At 45.7% G+C, this 21,703-nt stretch overlaps 1 protein-coding gene across 1 annotated transcript in view; it reads left to right on the top strand.

Annotated features, from left to right (window-relative positions):
- The first annotated feature begins 9,123 nt into the window (after positions 1-9,123).
- Positions 9,124-21,703, top strand: part of PIK3AP1 (phosphoinositide-3-kinase adaptor protein 1) — an 85,717-nt gene continuing 73,137 nt past the window's right edge. The window contains exons 1-2 of the mRNA XM_059729669.1: positions 9,124-9,211; positions 18,031-18,447. Of these exons, the coding sequence (XP_059585652.1) occupies positions 9,199-9,211; positions 18,031-18,447 (430 nt within the window). The 5' untranslated portion in view covers positions 9,124-9,198. The remainder of the gene's footprint in view (positions 9,212-18,030; positions 18,448-21,703) is intronic.

Raw genomic sequence — 21,703 nt, 5'->3', positions numbered from 1 at the left:
GGGATCAGACATCTGCAAACTGCATTTGCACCGCTACTGCCACTTTTGCCCATTCCCCTTTGCAAGTGTACAAGTGAAGTGTGCTGCCAATTTTAATTCAAAAAAAGTACCCCAGATATCAAAAGGTTTGGGAAACACTGCTCTAAGCCTTCATTTAAAGTCTCTGGTTGAGGTGTCAGCAACCATGCCAGTTTGTATGAAAGTATGATTCTGAAAGGAGCAAGTTACTCCATTTATTTTAGTGGGGTGCCTCAGATGCCCAGTGCTTTTAATGTTAACACTGTTAAATGTCGCTGCACACGAATGTATGGAAGAAAGGAGAGGGAGAAACATTAAGACATACAGTCAACTGTAAGCAGTGGCACATGGGGGCAGACCTTAAAAGTGTCTCTCTGTCTTCCTAGTGTCCTGGTTAGAGGCTGAACAGCCTCCCACCCAGGGCACCCCAGAGAACTGGATGTAACAAGAATTTAAGGCCTTGTATTCATTACAAAGTCCCCCTGACAGTGAAAAGATCACCCCTCAGAGGTGGCATAGCTTGGCCAGTAACACCTCCTGATGCAGATGTAGTTCTGTTCAGGGGACCTGGTATAACACCTCCTGATGCAGATGTAGTTCTGTTCAGGGGACCTGGTATAATGCTGGTGGCAGAACTCTTTCTGTCAAAAATGTGTTAAGACCAGGAGGCTTCACAAACCCAGGTAAGCAGCCCTTTAGTGTTGACTAAGTACTCCAGAAATACAAATGATTCTCTTGGGGCTGAATAATGGATTTGGCTGCTCCTCTGGGAGAAAGGGGAAGGTTTTTGCCAATCCTATTTCTTCCAACACTTCAGCATTTTGTCCTAATTCCCAATGTGTTAAAATCTAACACATTGTTTTAGTGTTTGTTTACTAACATTAAGGGTAGTAAAATACTTGGCAAACAGTGATCCAATTTCACAACACCTTTGTGATGGAAGAAAACAACTTTCTTATGCAAAATGAGAGGCAGTGTTGGACTAATTTGGCACTAGCAAGTTTCATGGTAGTACTGAGTCCTGAGGTGCTCTTGACAGCAGGCAAATCTTTCCCCATCCCTGCTTCTTCCCCTTCCTCCAAACATCAGTAAGTTTTCATTATTAACAGAGATCATTGCAACCAAACAGTTCAAGCAGTAACCAGTTTCATAAAGCTTGGTTTTAATTGTGCAGTTTTCCAGAGTGTAAATTCTAGCATGTGGATTGAAGATCAAATGGGGATGCAGGGAGTCTGTTCTACCACAAATTGTTCTGAGTACAGTCTAGGTAAAGAATGAATAAAGAAGCTTGGAAGGAGACCCTGGATGTGAAATTACCTGTATTCTGCTCCAACTGAAACTGTCACAGATGGAGGAAGGGCTGACATCAAATGTGGCTCTTAACTTTTCCTATTTTGGAATCACCTCATTAGACCTAAGCTGTGAACCAAATCTTGCCCAAGATATATGGTTTTGTTTCAGACTCAAAATCAGTGTGTTTGGTCATACTTACAGTAAGAGGCTAAGGCTGACTAGAAATTGGAATAGATGTGCTGCCAGGAGGAATTGTATTAACTGGTGAAAAGCCAGTGCTCTTATCCAAGACTAATACCAATTGTTCATGCTCTGATAAATCAAAAGTAATTCATTGTAACTTGACATCTGTGCTTCATTGTTTCCTGTTATGAATGTAATGCTTCTTTTAATTCGGCTCTGAAGGGCTGGGAATATGTTTTGAAGGTCTGGATAGCTGGTAGCATTATGGGGTTACCTGATGGCATACAAAAAAGGTAGCTGCCTTAGGGGGAGTATGTCGGGACAACTACTGGGCTTGACAAGGATGAAAATGGAAAGTATTGGTCAGTGCCTGACTCAGTACCTTGGACAGTGCCAACCCTTGGCAAAAAGCCTTCTAATAGAGCTGGAGGTCTGATTTTTAAACTTAGTAGAATTAAACCAGTTCACTGATCCCCACTAAATAAATCTTCATATGGAGCCTGACTAGTCTGCTTATGACTAAAACAGGAACTTGACAGGCCTGATATGTGTGCCTTCCCGTCAAATGCAGATTAAATCACTACCAGCATAGAAAAAAAAAACTGTTGGTGACACAGAAGCCAAGGCAAGGGCAGGAAAAGGGAATTAGAAGGACATAAAATGATTTGCATGGAAGTCTTGAATCAGTATATTGTATCACCACTGTTATTCTTTAACTCAATGGGCAGAACCCCCTGCTCTTCTGCTGCACTGCGAGATAAGAAGCCATAGCTCTAGCATCAGACAAGCCTAAACATGAAGAAAGAGTAGAAGCATATAGCAAGCTGCATCCAATTATTTCCTTTAAGATCTCCCCACCTAATACCTTGATGATGCTCTCAGAATATCAGGTTCCAAGCTGCCTTTCTGTTTCAGCTGTAAGTATAGTTGGTCTACTCCCAGGCCAGTTCACTTCAGAATGAAACCAGGACTTCTACCCCAGAGGAGATTTGGGAAGGGTCATAAAGATTTCAATAATCCTCTGATGTAACAGAGTGCAGAATTTTGCTCTACATTGTTAGCATGGCTTATAGAAGCCCCATCAAATCCAATAGGAAGTTGGCATGAGGGTGGTCCTTGACACTGGTGATATAGAAAACCTCCAAGATACTTTTTAGAAATTATTAGACACTTCAACGGTAAATTTATGTCCCTTTAACCACCCTGGCAAACACACCAAATTAAAATGACTTGAAAAGCCATTTTTCTCTTGGATTTAAATGACACTTCATTTCCAGGGGCCTCATGTCAAATCATAATCTAGCTTCCAGTCTAGGAATGGAAATGGAGAAGGTTCTTATAGATGTTCTGTCTGGATCAAAAAGGGCCTTAGGCTTACAGTGGAGGTTGGACCCTTTTAGTTAAGCCCTGTAGGGATATTTTTGTTTCTCTTAAATTGATTGGGAAATGTTCTAAGCTAAGTGTAAAAAGGTAAACCCCAACCCAGCATGAGTGCCTGATTCCCAAGGAGCAACATTGCATCTAGATTAGGAAGAGAAGCTAAGGGTAGTTGTTTGTTTAATGAGAAGAACCAAGACTTTCCTATATTCAGGGGGACATCAGTCTAGTATTTATTTAAAAGAGATTTGATTTAACAGATGTTCTTTTAAATAAGCTAGGCTGATGTCCCCCTGAATATAGGAAAGTCTTGGTTCTTCTCATTAAACAAACAACTACCCTTAGCTTCTCTTCCTAATCTAGATGCAATGTTGCTCCTTGGGAATCAGGCACTCATGCTGGGTTGGGGTTCACCAGAGAGGGGTTTGATCATGTACTTTTTGCAACCACCTCTGTTTTGGGACCAGCACATGGAAAAATACCCAAGCTGCATGAAGAAGGTACTCTGACTCCACAGCCGTGACCTCATCTCCACAAAGATCAGAACCATGAGACCCTGCATGTCTATTCCTGCTTTGCAGAGGGGCAACAATAATGGTTAGTTGTCAGTAAAGAAATATTTCTGAAGGTGATCTTCATGCATATTGTCTTCCTAAGCCTGCAGGGGGACACGCTGAAATAATGACCAAGATGTAAGCCATGACTAACTCCAACAGGAAGTTAACTCTGAATCCTGCCTTCTAAGTGCCAGCACTATTTCACTGCTGCTTATTTGTCTTGAACTTAAACTATCCTGGGCACAAGGTCACTGTGAAAGCTAGCAAATTCAAGCTAAAAACAACAGGCTTAATCCTATAAGGCACACTTCACAAAGTGCAAGTCACTTAACTGTCTTTTCATTAATGATTTGTTGTTACTTTAAACTGGAGTAAAACTCCTTGCTGCTAGAAGTTAAGCATGGAAGCTAAAATTAAAGGCACAATTGTGGAAAGGGATGTTATATCTGCCCAATGCTAGAACCCCTGTTGCATATTTATCTCTGATTAAATATCATTGCTGTCTCTAGAGTGCATAGAATATGAGCCTTTCTTATTCTCAGATTTTTGGTTTTTGAGAGAACTTATGACCCGATCTGGCTGGAAAATGTCATTTTCATTCCATGGGAAATTCCAAATTTTAGATGTTTTTTTTCCAGTATGAATTGACCCAAAGCTAAAATTTTCCACGGAACAAATATTCCAAAACCCCTTCATTTTGACAGTAGTGAGTCATCTGTTTTAGAGAGGTTAAATCATCATAATAAAATATCAAATATATATAGTTAGTAGATTTTATTCTAAGGCCAAACACTTTTCCCCTTCTGCTATCAGACATCATTAAGTGATACATCCCCACACAAGTTTTAGCTTTTGACAAAACCTTATACTTTGAAAAAACTGTTTTGCTGGAAATTTTTTGACCAGCTCCACTTGAAACCTATCTTCCCACAAAGGTGATGCCACTCACCAGTAACAGTAAATGGCAGATTGACTTAAGAGTCATAGAAAAATAGGGTTAGAAGGGACCTCAGGTGGTCACCAAGTCCAACTGTTGCTCAAAGTAGTTCAGACAGGGATGATCCCATCTCAGCAAGGTGTTTGGAAGTCCTTAAGTACTGACAACGGAGATTCCACAACCCTTCAAAATAATGTTTTAGTATTTACCCATCCTCATATTTAGAAAGGTCTTCCTAATATTCAACCTAAATTTCCCATTTCACTTTTAGCCCATTACTACTTGTCCTGTCACCTGTGGAGGCAGAGACTTGGTTGACCTTTAGGATCCCTCTGAGGTCATTGCTTTCTTTACTGTTTTATTTTAGAAACTCCTGTGAAACCATTCCTTGGCACACTCGATGGAGATCAGCAGAGACCAGAATCACTGGGGGCACAGCCGAAGGAGAAGCAATGAACAAAAATGTAGAGGACACAAACTGCAAAGGAGAAAGATTTTTTGCCAGTGGTAAGTCTTTGAAGAACTCAGTACTGTGTGGGTAGAATAGGACTTTTGAGGCTGATTGGGAGCAAATCTGAGGGTTTCTACAAAAGGAGAAAGGGAACTTTGTACACATTTGAGTATGTGTGGCATGATATGGTCAGATGTCTTTAAGGGTACACCTTCAATGTGGTAATGTAGGCTAGTTTAACATTGCAAAGCTCTAATCTTCTCAGCCCCATGGGCCTGTATTCATAAGGAAGCTGTACTAATCTGGGTGCTGGGACAGATTTCTGGTGCTATACTGATGGCTTAATCCTCTGCTCTCTGACCTCATTAACAGGTGGCTCTCTCTTGCCTATCATAGAGTGGCAGTCTGGAACAGTGACATGAGAACAACACTTATGCAAGGTTCCAATAATGGCATTCATTCTTCCAGCACACGCTTCCAAAGGGAAAAGCGGACAGCATGTCACAGCATGGATGTTTAATGAATGTCATCAGAATCAGTCTCCAAATCACGAAGAGATTTGTAGCACATTTCTCTGACTTTTCCACCTGTCCAGTTCTTTCTTGTCCACTAAACATAACCTCTGTTCTTCATGCCACTGTACAGAGTTTCTTTGGGTAGTGTCTGCCAACTTCTAAGACACCTTCATGAAGCATTGGTGTTGTTGGAGGCCCTCTGTTTAGTGTCTGTTTAGCCCTTTGACCTCACTCCCATCTCCAAGCTGAAGTATCCTCCGTATTCATTTGAACCATCACCCTGTCTGAGTTGTTAGTTCCAGGTGGACCCAGACCTGCCTGTACCAGTCACTCTAATAAACAAATGTGAAAATGTCACCATGGGTCATTTTCCTGAGGTTATGGGTCTAAGTGATATCACACCAGCACTTCATTAGAAGGCTGGTGTCAGCTACTATCCTATGGTCAGAATAGGAGGAAGACTGTGTCAGTGTTCAAGCACCGTACAGGTGCAGCAGAAAAGAAGCAGATAAATGTGAGGTTAAAACACTAAGTGCAGTGGCTTCTGAGGAAGAAGGGAGGAAGCAGACAAAGCACAGACCAGGTGAAGTTGTGGGATGTGAAACTGTGCTGGGTCTGATCACTCTGGGTTCTCACTGCAACACAGGCTGAAACAAAATGCAGGTTTAAGGCTATGTCCTTAACTGTGCTTGCTTACTCATATTTATAGCATGCTCGAGTTTAGTTAGAAGTTTTTCTGTGTAGCTGAGGGCTGCGGTAGCACCTGCATGTACTCTATATGCAGAAGACATTCTGAAAGTGGCTGGCAGCATTCTGAAGAACTGGGATAGAGCTGGGAGACAACAAAGTCTAGGATGGATACAGCATCAAACCTAGCAGCAAATGGGGGATGTAAGTTAAGAAGAGATCCAGAAAATTTGGATACAATGACTGGTGTGCTGTTCCACAAAGTGTGAAGGGGAAAAACATCTTACTTAACACTGCATCAGAAAACAAAGACATCCAGTTGCCCTTTAATTCCTCCTTCAGACTTATATCTTAAAATCCTCATGTGGCTATCAGCTAGTTCCCTTGAATTCCATGTTTCAGTTCACATTTCTTTCTGATTTATTTTTCATTTCAGTGAATTCAAGTCAAAAGGGGAAGAGCTGGAGCAGCCACAGTTAGTCAAGTTGGAGCAATATTAAAGCAGGCATGTTTCCAGTCAGCATCTTTTGGTATAGGACTGGCTAATTTTGAAAACACATGAGTAAGGCTCCATGTTTAGTTCAGCTATTTATAAATTAGAAAACTGTGGAGCTGAGGCAGAGATACGTCATACAAAAGATAATTTGGGAAGGATGGTGGCAAAAGGTTACTAAGCTCTTGGGATAGATCGTGTGTAATTTCCTGGGTCTGCATGCTAAACTTCCCCAACTAGAGTCAAACTCCTTTTGGAGAAGCATATAGGCAATGCTAATTCCTTGTACCATCCTAAGCTCTTAACTGCCCCGCAGTGTTAGCGGACAGGAAAGGGAGATGGAGTAAGTGTTGTTTGTCAGTTTAAATGACCAACATTGTTTATCTACACGTGAGGGAGCTGTTACTGCTAGAAAGGAATGTGTGGTATGTGCACTGAAATGAAAAGCAAGTAGATAAGTGAGACCCTGGTTTCTGTACAGGATATGAAGTAAGGGTGGGAGTGAGCAGGAAGATGTGTGGTCGAGGTTTTGGGTGTGAACTCTATAAGGGTGGAAGAGTGATATCTAATTTAGTGTTCAAGACATAAGGAATAGGAAATAGTGAGCTCTATGTATGAGAATTAATTTGGTGCCAAAATGTTTAACACTGGGTCCAACTGCCAGCATTATATCACTCCACTGAAGTTCCACCATGGTGAACTTTGCTTCCTTTGTCCTTTGGTACTTCATGAATTTGAGGTAACTTCTGTTTGCTTCTGAATTGCAGCTGCTACTGAGGTGGAAACAACAGTTGTTACAATACTGAACCAGAGCTAGGAAGGGAAGGGCAATCTTTGTCCGCTTAAAAGATCTGGGATCGTTTAGGTAGATACTCCCTGAAATTCAGACTTGGTGTGAACAGGTGAACTCCACTGGCTTGCTTACACTGGCTTGCTTACACTCCATCTCAGGGTTTAGTCTGCCTAAATGAATTAACTGAACTTGAGGTTGGCCAGGGTGTTGCTAAGTTAACATAGTGATTAATTCCTTCAAACAAACCATGGGATAATTAATGACCCACAAAGGTAGGGAACTATTTGTCCCTGAAACCCAGCAACATACTGCTCTTTCAGTGTTTTGTCTTGTGGTTCAAGTTCTTTGTAAACCTGTGACAGAGCTCTCTGAAAAACGAGGTAGAAAAGTGTTAGGTTGCCCAAGCATAGGAATGCCTGAAGAACAAATTCCCCTCTACCCCCTCAGGTGGGTCTGTTCCCTGCTGATTTCCTGTACAATGTTCCCTATTATACCCTGGTGAGCTCATGTTTTGCTTAGGTTCCCAAGCTATCCACCCCTTTCATCACCAGAGCTGGGTAGGGAAGGGGAAAGATTTCCAAGTTAGAAGAGAAGCATGCACCCTGCATTTATAGCCTCCCGTCCTTTCAGCTGCCCAAATCTCCCTGTTCTGGGACATATACCTTCTTCATCCCCATGACACGAACCCTGCCCAGACCTGAACTAGGCCTCACTGTGTTGGACCCGGGGTAACAGTGTGGGCAATGGTACCATGGGATCAAGAAAAGGGCATGTGGGTCCATGCCAAACAGCACTGTCTCCTGAGCACCTGGTCTCTATACAGTCCTTTTCTGTGATTTCTCCCTCTGGTTCATCATTTCCACATTGGACTCAGACCTGCTGACGTTTCTGGTTGTTCTACCAACGGCCCCATCCCCATTCCTCCAAGCCTGACCTCCTCTCCCCTTCTTTCTCTCTCCCACACACTCCCCCCAGTCCCCTTTGTCTCACGTTTGGGACGATGTGAATCTGGTTTAGGCCAGAACCAGCCCTTTGAGAGAAGCTGTGGGCCATTTAATGAGCACCCCAGGGGACTGTGGGGGAATAAGAAATCCTCCTGGCTCCTTGCTGTGAAAACCTGCCCCCACAGGTGATCAGCACCTCCATTTTAAATAAATGGAAATCAAAACAGCCTGGACCTGTGCGCGTGCGCGCGCACACACACACACAGAAAGGATAAGGGGGATTAGGACTTTGTATGGCACAAGTTTTACCCCTTAAACTAGAGAGGGGCTATAAACTGGCTCAGTTAAACCAACTCATGTCCCCGTAGGCTACTCCAGTTCGGGCTGAGTGGCTTCCTTCAGCTTCGTTTGGATCAGTAAGGGGCCTCCATGAACCTGAAGTGCCTGTCCCTGGGAGGAGCTGGTGCTGGGCTGCGCAGGATAGGAAGCGAGGGCGGGAGGACGAGCGGAGGGTAGAAGTGGCCCGCTTCGGATCCGCGCTGTGCGGCGGTGGGTGGGTGACAAGGGCTTTTGCTGTGAAACCAGTGCCCGCACGTCGAAGCCGACATGGCCACGGTGGGAAGGGAGCTGCCCCCGGTCCGGCCGGGACGTGGGGTCTGCGCTCCCCAAGGGCGCGTGCCGAGGGCTGTCCTCCTTCTGCGGCCAGCAGGACACGGGGGCAGAGGCGCAGGCGGGGCGCTGGCCGGGCGCGGGGGGAGGCTGCCCGAGGGCCGCTGGCGCGCGGCACGTGCGGGCGGGCGGCCGTGGCCCCCGCAGCCGGGGCGGGCGGGCGGAGCCTGGCGCCGCGCTGAGGAAGTGGCCGCGGGAGGAAAGTCCCCCTCGGGTGCCGGCGGCAGCCGCGGCCGGGGCTGCAGGGCACAGCGCCGCGCCGCGCCGCGCCGCGCCGGACTATGGCCGCCTCAGGTAGGCGGGCGTCTCCCCGAGCCCCAGCGCTGGCTCGCGCCGCCCCGCGGAGCCGCCGGAGCTGGGCGCGCCGCGCCGTCGGGGCCCGGGGCGGCAGGGCTGCAGGGACGGGGCTGGTGTCCGGGCACAGCCGGGGCGGCGGGGACCCTGCCCGGGGCGGTGTTGGACGGCGAGCGGGTGAGGGCGGCTCTAGCTCCGTCCCGCGGCTCCAGGAGACGGGCCTTGGCCGATGGCAGCGGTTGTTGCCAAGGTGCCGCCTTGCCTCGGGCGCCCGACTCAGTTCTCCCTGGTGCTGCTTTCCTGGGCCAAATGCCAGGAAGGTTATTCCCGCTCTCGCTGCGTAGCCTGGTGGAGAGGACAGCCAGAGGCTTTCACCGGGCAGAACTCACCCCTGTGCCCCCTCTTCTGCACTTCAGTCCTCCTTGGTACCTCACGCCTTGGTACCTCAGCTGGTAGCCTGGTACCTCAGGCTACCAGCTGCCCCGACTGTTTTCCTCGAGGGTCCTGCCATGAGATAACAGAGAAAGGGGGGCCCTAGAGTCAAAGAGAAGTTGGGCTGGATGGGACTGGCAGAGGTCATCTAGTCCAGTCCCCTGCCCCAAGCAGGATCACCCCTGTCCAAGACATTTTCTACAGTCCATCATGGAAACCAGGGGTGGACAATGATTTGGGCTAGAGCTCTGCTTAGGGGGTTTTAGTGAGCTCTTGTGGCCCGGGTCAGCATGCCCCCCACCCCCAAAGGTCACCAATGTTTCCTAAGTGACTCTGCTCCATGCTCGGCAGGGTGGCTGGGACGGGGCTGCAGGCAGGCAGAGTGACATCCAGGAGCAGGATGGGCAGGCTGGGCCAGGGCTGGGATTGTAAAGCCATGATGGCACAGGATCAGGGCTGAGTCACAATCTGCTCCCCATAGGCCCCTGTGACGGGCACCGGTTCTGCGGACAGGGGCATGTAGCTCTTCCCTGGGCCCCAGCCCCATGCTGTCACTGGCCCACAATCCTGCGGTCTCTGTGGAGTCTTGTTGGGACCTGTGCAGGCAGGGTGCATGGCCAGGTGGATGAGATGGGGCTGCAAGTGGGCAAGGAGTGGTGTCCTGGACAGGTGGATGGGCCGTGATCTTGGGGCGGTGGTAGCATGGGTCTGGGGCTCCAGCATAGAGCTGCAGTCTGCTCCCCACATGCCCCTGCCCATGCAGGTTCCACCCCTGATGATGGGTGCAGGGTGGATGGGCTGGGGTGCCCAGGCAGTGGGGTTGGGTTTGGCAGCAACAGCAGCCAGAAGGAGCCGCTGCTGCCGGGGCTGCCAGAAAGTGAGTCCAGCCCTACTGCATGCCTGGGGGTGGCAGGACCAGCCACACACACCATACCCTGGACTGCCCTTCACATGTGGGATGGGTGAGGTCAAGGGATACAGAGTCAGATGAAGTCTTTTGCCATATTTTGCCCACCCCTGATCTAAACTCTACCTAAGACTATCGCCAATGCTATAGCATGCAAGGGTGATTGCTCTTTAATTCTGATCTACTTGAAGAAGTTGGAAGGCTGGGAAATAAGGGAGTAAAGTATGTTACTTAGTGCCTTTGATGCTTCCCTCGGTGTGGTGTTTCTTCCATGTCATGGTGTAGGCAGTGGAGTAAAGCTGTATGCTGGTCCTAATTCTCATGGTGGAAACAGGCAGGAGTCTATCCAAGAACCTGTGAGTGTTCCCAGATATATACAGGTGCCCCAAGATGTGGCTCAGGCCTTCATATCACTCCCTGGGCTCTTGCACGGCAGTCCAGTTGCCTGTGGGGATGCCTTGTTGCTATGCAGTTTTATTGCTAGTGTCAATAACCATCCTGCTATATCCCGCTCTGAATGAGGAGGTAGCATGCAGCCAGGGGGTTGGGGCATAATGCTGGCTGGAGTCTTCTAACTCTTGGACATGCTCCATAATGTGAAGTCCATTCCTATTCAGATCAGTAGTTCTGAACTGGGGTGTTGTGAGCCCCTTCCAGGGATGCTGTGATGTCTGTGTGGCTACAGCCAGGTTAAAATTCCTGTGGAGGTAGATGCGGAAGCAGTTGTGGTAGAGCCCATGTGCTTCCTGCAGCCTTCCCTGGTCCAACCCCACATGCTCCCCCATGAAACAGAGATGCCCTGGGAAAATGGGCCTATCCCGCACCCCTCTATTTCTGGGAGGAGCATACCGGGTCGGACCAGAAAAGCGTGCGCTCTGGCTGCAGCCCTTTGCATTGCCTGTCCAGAGGGGTCTGGCTGGGCAGCAGCAGTCATTTGTATTCCTTACTAGATGAGTCCTGCTGTGCTGGAGCAGCCCTTTGCACTAGCTGAATGGAGAAGCTGGGTGTGGGAACCCCCAGGGCAAGTAAGACTGCATTTCTTCCCTCCTCCCAACCTGGAGGCACAAAGGAGTTTTGTCCAGGGCTCAGAACTCATTAGGTAAGCCTGTGCTCCTGCCTGTTTTAGGTTTGCCAGAAATCCCTAATACATGCTGAAGCTTGTGGTACATCACCCTGGTTGCGAACCACTGAGGCAAGTGGAGGCAGCAATGGTTCTCAACTGAGGTGCTATCAAATTCAGAAAAGCTATGGAGGGTGTCTTGATTCTAAAAAAGGGTGAGAACCACTGACCTCTATAACACTGTACAGCAACTTGTTTTCTACTTATCCCCTGATATGTGGCAGGGGCCAGAGATCATTCAGAGACCTCCGGATGCCACTTTGCTCCCGTTCACTTGGCTGAACTCATTTTTTATTAAGTGAGTGCACACACTACAAGTATGTAGCATGTGAGCCCTGGGTGCTCAGTAAAGGGAGGTGGAGGAATGGACATAAGAAGACTTGAGCCTTTGGCTACTTGGAGCGAGCGGGGACAGGTTCTTGCTGCAAATGGAGGTGCCAGGTGTCAACACTAAGAGTCAACCCGTCCCTGGCTCTGTAACTGATGCCAAATTTAGGGCTTTATATCCTCACTCGCCATATTAACTGTGGTGGTTGCAGGGCCTGGCTGTTGGCAGTGACACCTCTCTTACAGCAGCATCTGGCTTCTGCTCCACCCTGCTCAGCTCAAGGCCCCCCTGCCTCCATCTCAGCACCCAGGGTGGAAAATCTTTCAGGTATACCTTTGGGGGGCAGGAATCAGAATGAGCAGAGTGGGGAAGGTCAAGGCCTAACTTGTGCCCTGTCTACCAAGAATGCTCTACACAAAGCAGCTCAGGAAAACATATCATGCAATATAGTTAATAGAAAATGGTTTAAGAAATCTGTGACTAAAATCTAATGCCATTGGTATGTGGCTCTGGAGTCCCATGGGAGTAGGGTTTGGCCCATGTTGCTTAAGTCTTACTGACATTGAACTTGCAAGTCCCCCCTCCCCCGCAGGGAAGCGTGCTTGTTTGTGAGATCTTCTTCTAAAAAAGGGAAAACGTGCCCTCTGGGGCTGTGAGGTAACGTTTGTGCGTCACTGACGCACATCTCCTTGTGATGTAAAAATATCTAAATGAAGGTCTCAAGGGACTCTCAGACAGATACCAAAATTACTTTCTCTTCAGTAAACAGAAGGTGGTTCTAAGAGGAGACTTTGTTATAAGCAGAACTACTTTAGATTCACATGCTGGTTTATGCAAATCTTGTGTTCCGATCACTCAGAGATGATCTTGTTTGCAAAGCTCTTTATCAACTTTTATCCCGCTATTTCCCCTGAGTTTGTTTGCAGCACTTTTAAATAAAGTATTGGTTTCCTGGTCCAGTCAACCTGGGAGACTTTGATAACATGTTGGTTAATAATTATTTTGGGCGATTAGTACTGAGAATGTTTTCACTTTTTTATGTATTCCAGTGACAGACAGCAAGTAGCCATTTTCTTATGTACAGCTTAAATGCAGAAGCTCTTGCCTAGGCCCAAGGGCTGAGATCTGCCAAGGGAATTAAGTATGGCAACACCATACCTAAGTTTAGGTGTTGGCTCTGGGCATGGAATTCAACCCAATCCAAGCCAGGTACCTTGAGTGCCCAGTATACTGAAAGGGGAGACGTAGGTACCTCAGGAATGGGGTTTTCAACAGCCAGCACAGCACACTGGTTGGGGAGATAGCAAGCCAATAGGAAACACAGAAGAGAGGTGTGTGCCTGAAATCCCTCCTCTCCGCCAGACTTCAGCACCTGCCTTGCAGGCTTGAGGCAGAGGTGCCAACAGGAGACTGGGATTCATAGCCCAAAACTCCCTCCTGGATTTAGGCACCAAAGTCATTCGCTTGTGTACAGATTTGCTCCTCTCCTTTTGAAGATGGCTGGTGGTGGTGCCCAAGTTTCAGATGAGTAGCTTTGGGACTGAAAAAGGCTATTACGCTGACCTGGGTAGACTCTTAGCCTAAGGTAACATAAGATGTGCTCTTTAAGTACCCAGTGTAGTCAGTGCTATGATATTAGCAGCCCCCAAACTTACTAGGTCCCTTCCTTCTTGAGACTTCCAATATCTAGTTCTGGCCCTGCTGAAAATGAGTAGAGGTTGCAGCCCTGAACCTGACTGGGTCCCTTTGTTTTCAAGTTTTTAAGAGCAGCCCTTTGACAGCTGCTTCCCCTTTGCTCTTTCTGGAGCAGTTAGACAGTGTATATGACTGGTTATAAAGTAGACATGGATTTACAGCTACCATGCACTTAACTGGAATAATCTTAAATTACGAGGCAGAGAGAGGGGCTAAAAGATGCTACACTTTTAAACAGCTTTGCTATTAAATTTTATGCAGACAACGAGAGTATATTATGATGTAAGCACTGGACAACTGTTGGGATGGGTGTTGTATTATGTAGTTAAGCGAATGATGCACTTACCCATGTAAGTGGAGTGCAGTGCAGTAGCCTGGTAGTTGGGGTCCACCCCAAGGCTCTGAGGTGGTTCACTGGGGCTTTGTGGCTTTCTCAGATTCTACCAGAATTGCACTTTAGGTGCTGAATCCTTTCTTGGATCTGACACTAAGTGTGCCAAGTGCTGAGAATCTTCATTCTTGCAGGAGCTGCTGCTGCCCACAACCGCCTGACAGCACATGTACAAGACCAAGAATTAGGTCTTGGTATAATGAGGACCCTGGGCCTGATGCTGCTTCAATTGAAGCTGATGGCTTCTGTCTTCAGTAGGAGGGAAATAGGTCCTCAACAAAGGACCAGCATTTGAAACTGTGGTAAACAGACTGGTCTTATACCTTTCATTCAGGCAGATCACAATCACTTCACAGACTGTCAGTACTGACCACAGGCTAAATAACATCCCTGGGGTAACCCCTCTGAAGTCATTAAAGTTACACCAGGCATAAAGTTAGCCTTGTTGATAAACTTTTCTTCACATACCACTTACTGAGGTCAACTCAGTAGAAGCATACCAGCTGTCTGACAGCACCCTGTGGCACAAGATGGGAAAATGAAGGCTGTATCCTGCCAAAACTCAGGAGTCATTAAATGGACAAAATGCAGTTATGCCCAAGGAGGACTTTTAACTCCCTACTCTTGGAAATATCGGCTAGTTAATGACCAGAAGTGATCAGAACCCCAGTTTTATACTCTGATAACCAGAGACCAGCTGCTCAATGTCTACCAAGAACATAAGGGCCACAGCCTGGTAGCATGTTTATACTACATCAGACCATGCTAGGGAATGGTGCTATAAAAATGCACTTGCCCACTCTCTCATGCTTTTTGCATGCTGAAAAATGTGTCAAGTAATTGCCATACTCACAAGTGTACCTGAGCCTGAGAACCATGCTATGTATTGGCCAAAAAAGCAGCTACAGGGAAGTGAAGCAAGTGACTGGTGTGTCTTTTCATGACAATACTCATTAGTCCACTCCAATGCAGTGCAGACATAGCCTTACCTCCAAACACTCCTCAAAGATGACCCTGAGGTCTCTCTGTCTCAAAGCCTGAAAGGATGGATAAAGCTGTGTATGGTACAGGTTCTGGTCCAAGGCCTTAGGAGACTTTTACTGTATTCTTTGTGCTTCTCTAGACCATCTATGACTGTAGGCAGGTCACTTTCTGTGTTTAGATTATAAATTATTTGAGATAGGGACTTTCTCATTGTTTCTGCACAATGCTGGCATAATGGGGCTCCAGTCTCTGTCAGGGCTCTTTAACAGTACTGGATCATCATCTCATTATGCACAGTGCCACATCATTGTGATGTAGTATATTTTATAAGGTAATTTTAAAAGGGGCACCCTCAGTTCAAGCTGAATGAAAAGCTTATAGTCTGTAAATATTAATTCTTGCTAATTTTTTTCAATTTGCTAACTTGATAAATTGACCTCTTTCCATGAAGTCCGTCCTTCCTCTTTCATGTCCTTTTGACAAGGTATTTAGCAGAATTCACAGATTCATTGGAATCTAACAGGGCCATGCTGTGAGCACTTCTGCTGTAGCTTTGCATTTGTGACCTCTGAGATGTCAACTGTACACCTGAGCACCCATGGCATCCCAGCCCTTTTCCATGTAATGAAAAAATCTAATGAAAAAATCCTGAATTGCTTGCAACACTACAGAATTTTTATAAAGTAAAGCAATACATGCTTTTATGCTGAAATAAAATGACACCAGAAGTATAAACTAGATTTTAAACTTTTTGAAAATTTAAGGCAGTGCTGCCCAACTGGTGTCCCAGGGGTTGCATGTGGCCTGCAAGGTGCTAACTCATGGCCCCTAGGGCTCCTGCATGGCTGCTGCTCCAGCCATTGCTTCAGCTGCTGCTGCAGGGTCTCTGGGTTCCCCATCCCTCATCGTGCTTCTGCTTCCTTCCCCCAACCCCAGGGACATGGCATCATAGCCCACGGAGTCTGGGGCTCAAGGGACCCTACACAGCGGGGTTGCCCATGCGCTGAGGGGAGCCTGGAGGAGCCCCTGCAACAAGGCAAGCATGGTGGGGGAAGCATGGGAGATCCTGCCTGCACAGTGGTGAGGGAGTCTGTGCAATGCAGGGGGGAAGGACAGGAGTGGGAGGAACCTGTGCAGTAGTCCCCAGGTGCTGAGAAGTAGGACAGACCTGATCCAAGATGCTCTAACAAGTTTATGGAAAGGAAATGAATTTATGCAAAATGAGACTTGGAAAATGTTCCTTATTGTGTATTGTCTTTTTACTAATGAAGCATTAACCTGTGAAACTCCTTGCCAAAACATGTAGCTGACTTGAAGCGCAGGATGACAAAGGAGCTTAGTTAGAGTAAGGACCTATATTTTTAACTGTGGACTTCCTTATCCAGGCACAATAGTGTGTGGCCAGCTTGTGCCCTGAAGCATGAAGGTGCATATTCCTTATGTGTTTACATCAACTGCTGTGGGAGGGAGTGAACTCATTCTATGAAAGGCCTTCCTAGAATTCTCCATTTCCTTCACATTTCTGTGCCAGCTTGTATTTGATGCTTCAGGGGCAGGTACTAGACTAGTTCCACAATTGTCTGAATCAGTGTTTGCTCTGGCAAGGAGGAAAACTGAGCATAGAAATACATCTTATGCTGTCACTGGGTTTGTTAAAACAAATCTCACACTGCCTGTGGTTCCTGTTTGTATGCCAAAATTCTGGTTTTGATACCTTCTTTCACTGTAAATGTGGAGTTCCTGGTGGGAGGTGGTTTGGAGGTTCTGACACCTCAAAAGTAAGTTTGAGGTTCTAGGAAAGGCAGGTAGGAACAGAAACATCCAGCTCAAGTTATCCACAGTGAGACTGACAATGGCAGCTGAGCTGTATACTTCAACTTTGCGTCTATATTCAACACCGAGGTGAATGGAGAAATTCACAATTAAAGTTTCTCTTGAGACTTGGGGAGGTAACATACCCGCAGGTCACATTTGTTCCCTCCTTGAGGCTTTCTTTACATTCTAGATCTAGAAACAATTTTCAGTATTCTTAGGTTCTCAGGCACAATTATATAACAAGTACTGGTCAGGAGTGAAATCCTAAAATAGGGAAGCTGTAGCCATAGGATCCATAGGCATTTCAGTACTGCTTGAGGTCTTGATTTAAACCAATGCACTCTTAATTCTTTGCCTCAGACATGGGGACTAAACATGCTATATAGGAAGTTTATTTCCTGAAATGTGACAATTAAGGGAGAAGTGGTCAAAACTGGGCTTATATGGGAAAACGTCTTGGAGCCTTAGCTATGGAGTTCCTGTCATGGTTCCATGCTGGAGACTCTGGTGAGACCTGATGAAACTCATTTCAGTTTCATACATAAGTAGGCATCTCACAGGCAGTTTGCAGAATGAGCATCGGACAAATACAGTATAGCCATTGTAACTTCCTGTAAATCTTGAGACACCATATTTAAATAAAGACCTTTTTATTATAGCGGTTTACTATATTTAGTTCAGGTTCCTCTGCTTCAGTCTGTAACTTGTGGGCTCGTACTTGAAAACTAACATAATCCACATAATCAACTAAAGTTAATCAATTTTTTACAATAGGCTTGGCTTTCTTTTACCTTAGACTTTTAACCAACCTATTCAATCCGAAAATTTCCATTTGTGGCTTTTCACACTCAAAATTGAGTAGGAAATTCCCCTCTTCAAGGGGGGTTTGTGAGAATGAAACATCTACTCAGATTTTAGCAGAGGAAATGCAAGTGTGAGTTCAGCCAGCCATACAACTGCTCTGTAAATGCAGAAGACATCTGCTTATTCTGCCTATATCTGCTACTTTGTTAAACTTCCATCAGGTTCAGAGCTCATGTATATGAGTCGGAAAGAAATGAGAATTGGTTTCTTTGCTGCAAGTCTAAGGTAAGATTTTGGTTGCAGAGTTGACACTTCTCCCTGTTCTTATCTTGCACCTGCACAGGAGCCCCTGGGGCTTGTGACGTATTGATTGCATATACAGATGATGCCGCTGAATGGTGTCAGTATCTTCAGAATCTCTTCATCTCTTCTCGGCAAGTTCGAAAGCAGCGGATTCTGAGCTACAAGGTGGAGAGTGGGACTGCTATTCCCCATGAGGAGCTGGACCTATTCCGTAGTAGCCGATGCATCCTTGTGTTGCTCTCTGGTGAGCTAGTGCAGAACTTTTACGTCCCTGCTGCCCTTCAGAGCCTTCAAGAAGCTTTGCATCCCCCACACAAAGTGGTCAAACTGTTTTGCGGTGTCACGGATTGTGATGACTATCTGACATTTTTCAAGGAATGGTATCAGTGGAAAGAGCTCACCTATGATGATGAGCCTGAAGCTTACCTTGAAGCTATCAAGAAAGCTATTTCAGAAGGTAAGTTGGCCACCTTGGTTGCATGTTTTCTTTACCAGGGAGGCAGTGTGTGATGTTATTGATCTCAATTTTGTGTGCTGTAAAAGTATTTCCCTGAGTACACAAAATAAAGCAAATCCCATAAGCCTCTTTAGTCAAGGAAGCTCTACAGACCAGAGCCCTTTACATCCACCCCACCAATGGGTTCTTCATTGGGAAAGATTCTCACCAACCTTCAGACAATTCTTTTATTTGGAATGCTTCATAGCCACTTATAATTGAAGAATCCCTAACACGGGCTCCTAGAAAGCAAGCTTTATTTTTCCAGTTAGGTAATAGTGTTTGTTTTACAGGTGCCAATGCATTTTCCAGTAGTCACCTTTGTATATCAAAAAATTCAGCCGAATTGGAAACGTGCTTCTGATCTGGACAGTGGGGAAAACATTGGCTTTGCTCTACCATTCCCACTGAAGGCAGTTACTGTTCACTATGATGCATCTGACATCTGAAAAAGGCCAAAGCCCTCTTTTTAGTTCATAAGCAGTATTGGAGGTTCAGTACGTACAGAAATGTTATTGGGCTCTAGAGAACCCTGAGCTGTGAAGCCCTGTCTAAGTCTAAACTTTGCCAGAGATCCAGGGATGCTCACAGTGCTGTCTTATCAAAAAGTTTTTACAGTAACAAATCAGGAGAACAGTGCTGGGCTTTAGGTTTGTGCTACAGCCAGAAGTCTCTGTGAGTGCCAGTAATCTCCAGTAATCTCACAGGGGATTGAGAGTTGCTGGTATATCTCACCGTCTGAACCTTAGACCTTATCTATACCAGAAAGTCATGCCTCTTTAATGATGCAATATAATTCTCAAGTTTGGCCAATCATACTTAAAAATATATTTAAGTTTTGCCACATGGGAAGAGGAATAACTGTCCTGGTATAAATCACTTTTTTACTGTTGTAATTATTATGGTAAAAAAATCATGCTTGTAAACAGAGTAGTCATAACAATAACATTATTTAGTATAGACCAGGTTATGTTCCCAGCACAGCTGAGCCACAGTAGCTCCTCCGTAGCTCAGGCTGCAGTGAAATATCTGCATTAGCTCAAATTTGGATCCCTCTTTCAAATTCACCAAACCTACTTTGACTTCAAAAAGGTTAGGTTTGGGAGCAAGGCAGGAGTTTCTCTGCTAAACTGGATGTGAATAGGGCAAAAGGGAGCTACACTTCTTTCCCACAAGAACCAGAACCAGATTTCAAAAGTCTATTTGCTGCTTTGCAGGGAAAAAATCCTCCTCTAGGGGAGATATAGCACATGGTACTAACTTTTAGCTGATTAAAACATATTTCCAAAGTTAGTCTTTGGGAACGTCTGTACAGCAGCAATTTTTTTGAAGCCTGTCAAAGGACCATTGGAAACCTATACCTTTAAAATGGGAGTAGGAATCAGCTGTTAGCTTCTTTGTTGCAAATAGCTGTGTCATGTAACTTGACTGATGGGGAGGCTTGTTAATGAGGGTTAGTGGGAGAATGTTAATTGCTGGATTGGTGGTCTCTTTATAAGCCTGGCAAATGTTTGATGGAGTTTCTCTAGTCCTTCCAAAGTGAGGAAACCCCTAGGAGAAAGAAGGACTTATCCTTATTCATCTTATTCTTCCAAATACCTGCTGTTTATCATTTTCCTTCCTGACATCCCCTGATCCTTTGATGGCTCCTAATGTTTAAGTGGCACCAGTGTGCACATGTGGCAGCAGCGTGCACTGCCCAAAACTGGAGCCTGACTGGCCAGAGCCACGCTCCAGCTTCTGGCCAGGCTCTGCACACTGGATCACTGCCACTGGAGTCCTGGGAGGCCCTCAGGACCCCAGGTAAGGCTGCTGCGGGCAGCCCAGGTGCTGGCCCCAACCTCTCCTGCCCCACCTGGGGCAACTTGCCACACACCAGAGCACGCATGCATGGATGTTCCCTAGGGACAAGTAGCAGTGGCACAACTCACCCACTTTAAGTTAGAGGAGATGATTTTTCCCTAAGTTGCCAGGAACTGAGAATATAGTTAAGGTTAGACTGGAAAAGATGGCACCCAAGATAACTGCAGTTTGTTCCAGAGAAGTCACTTATGTGTACCCAAATACTAAAACAACAGCCAAACTATGATCTTATCTCATACAGACTGGGAATCACCTTATGCTGAATCTTGTTCTGCATGCTCGTCTTCTAACTTAATAATATAAGCTCATGTAGTTCCTATGGGAGGTGTGCTACCTCTTAATGCTAGCTGACTAGCTAGCAGCTTCTGGAATCTTGGGTCTGACCTTCCAGGTTCTGAGCATCTACTGTGAAGTGCCAGATGGTCTCTGCACCTCTCAGGACCAGCCCCTACAGAGGAGATAGGAAATTATTCCATTCTGCATGGTGCTGTATTTGTCTAGTAGGGAACTGGTAAAATTCTTTCTGGTATGGATGACCATAATGTAGTATGATTGCTCTACAACTACAGTGAAACTTCTTGTGGGCAGGTGGTAGGAGTCTGATTTTCTCAGATGGAATCTTATAGCTTTCTCTATACCTATTCTTCTGAAAGGTAACATGCACTGAAACCACTGGCACTTGCCTGCAACATCAATTACAGCTAAATGCTATTTTTAATGAAGAGTATGAGGTTTTGTGGTACAATTTTCATAATGAAAAACCCATCAAACTTTGTTTAGTTTCTTCGCCTGAACTCAAATGCATATATTGCCAATTGGCTTTATTGTACTAGAGGCAAAAATTCATCAGAAGAAAAGATAGTGTAAATAAAATACCTCAGTTAAAACTAATTCCTATTTACCAAGACGTTTCTCATAGTCTTTTTTCCAGGCAGTATGATTATGACTGGAATTACTTGCTTTATTCCAATTTTAACATTAACTCCCTCCTCCCCTCCCAACCTGTCTGGCACCTGGGACCATTTTAAGTATATAATGAGACACTTCTAAGATTATCAAAGCACACAGTTTTTTGTCACTCTGACTCTGAATTGTGAATCTGCTTAAAATATGTTATTCAAAACAAGATATAAGTGACATCTTCCATTAAAAATCCTTTCATTCACTGAGTGTGGATACACAATCCATAACCCATCTCCTGCTGGACTGTGATATGATTGCAGAAAAGGTGGGATTGTAATTAAGGCTTTGCATAATCTTGGTTCAGTTCCAGTCTCTGCAACAGACTCCCTCTATATTCTTGGGTAGGTCATTTAACCCTTCTGTGCCCTAGTTTGCAATTTTCTGCTAATCC

The sequence above is a fragment of the Alligator mississippiensis genome, chromosome 6, assembly GCF_030867095.1.
Source record: "Alligator mississippiensis isolate rAllMis1 chromosome 6, rAllMis1, whole genome shotgun sequence".
NCBI lineage: Eukaryota > Metazoa > Chordata > Crocodylia > Alligatoridae > Alligator > Alligator mississippiensis.
Note: the sequence above shows the minus strand (reverse complement) of the source record. Positions and strands in the feature narration are given on the sequence as shown.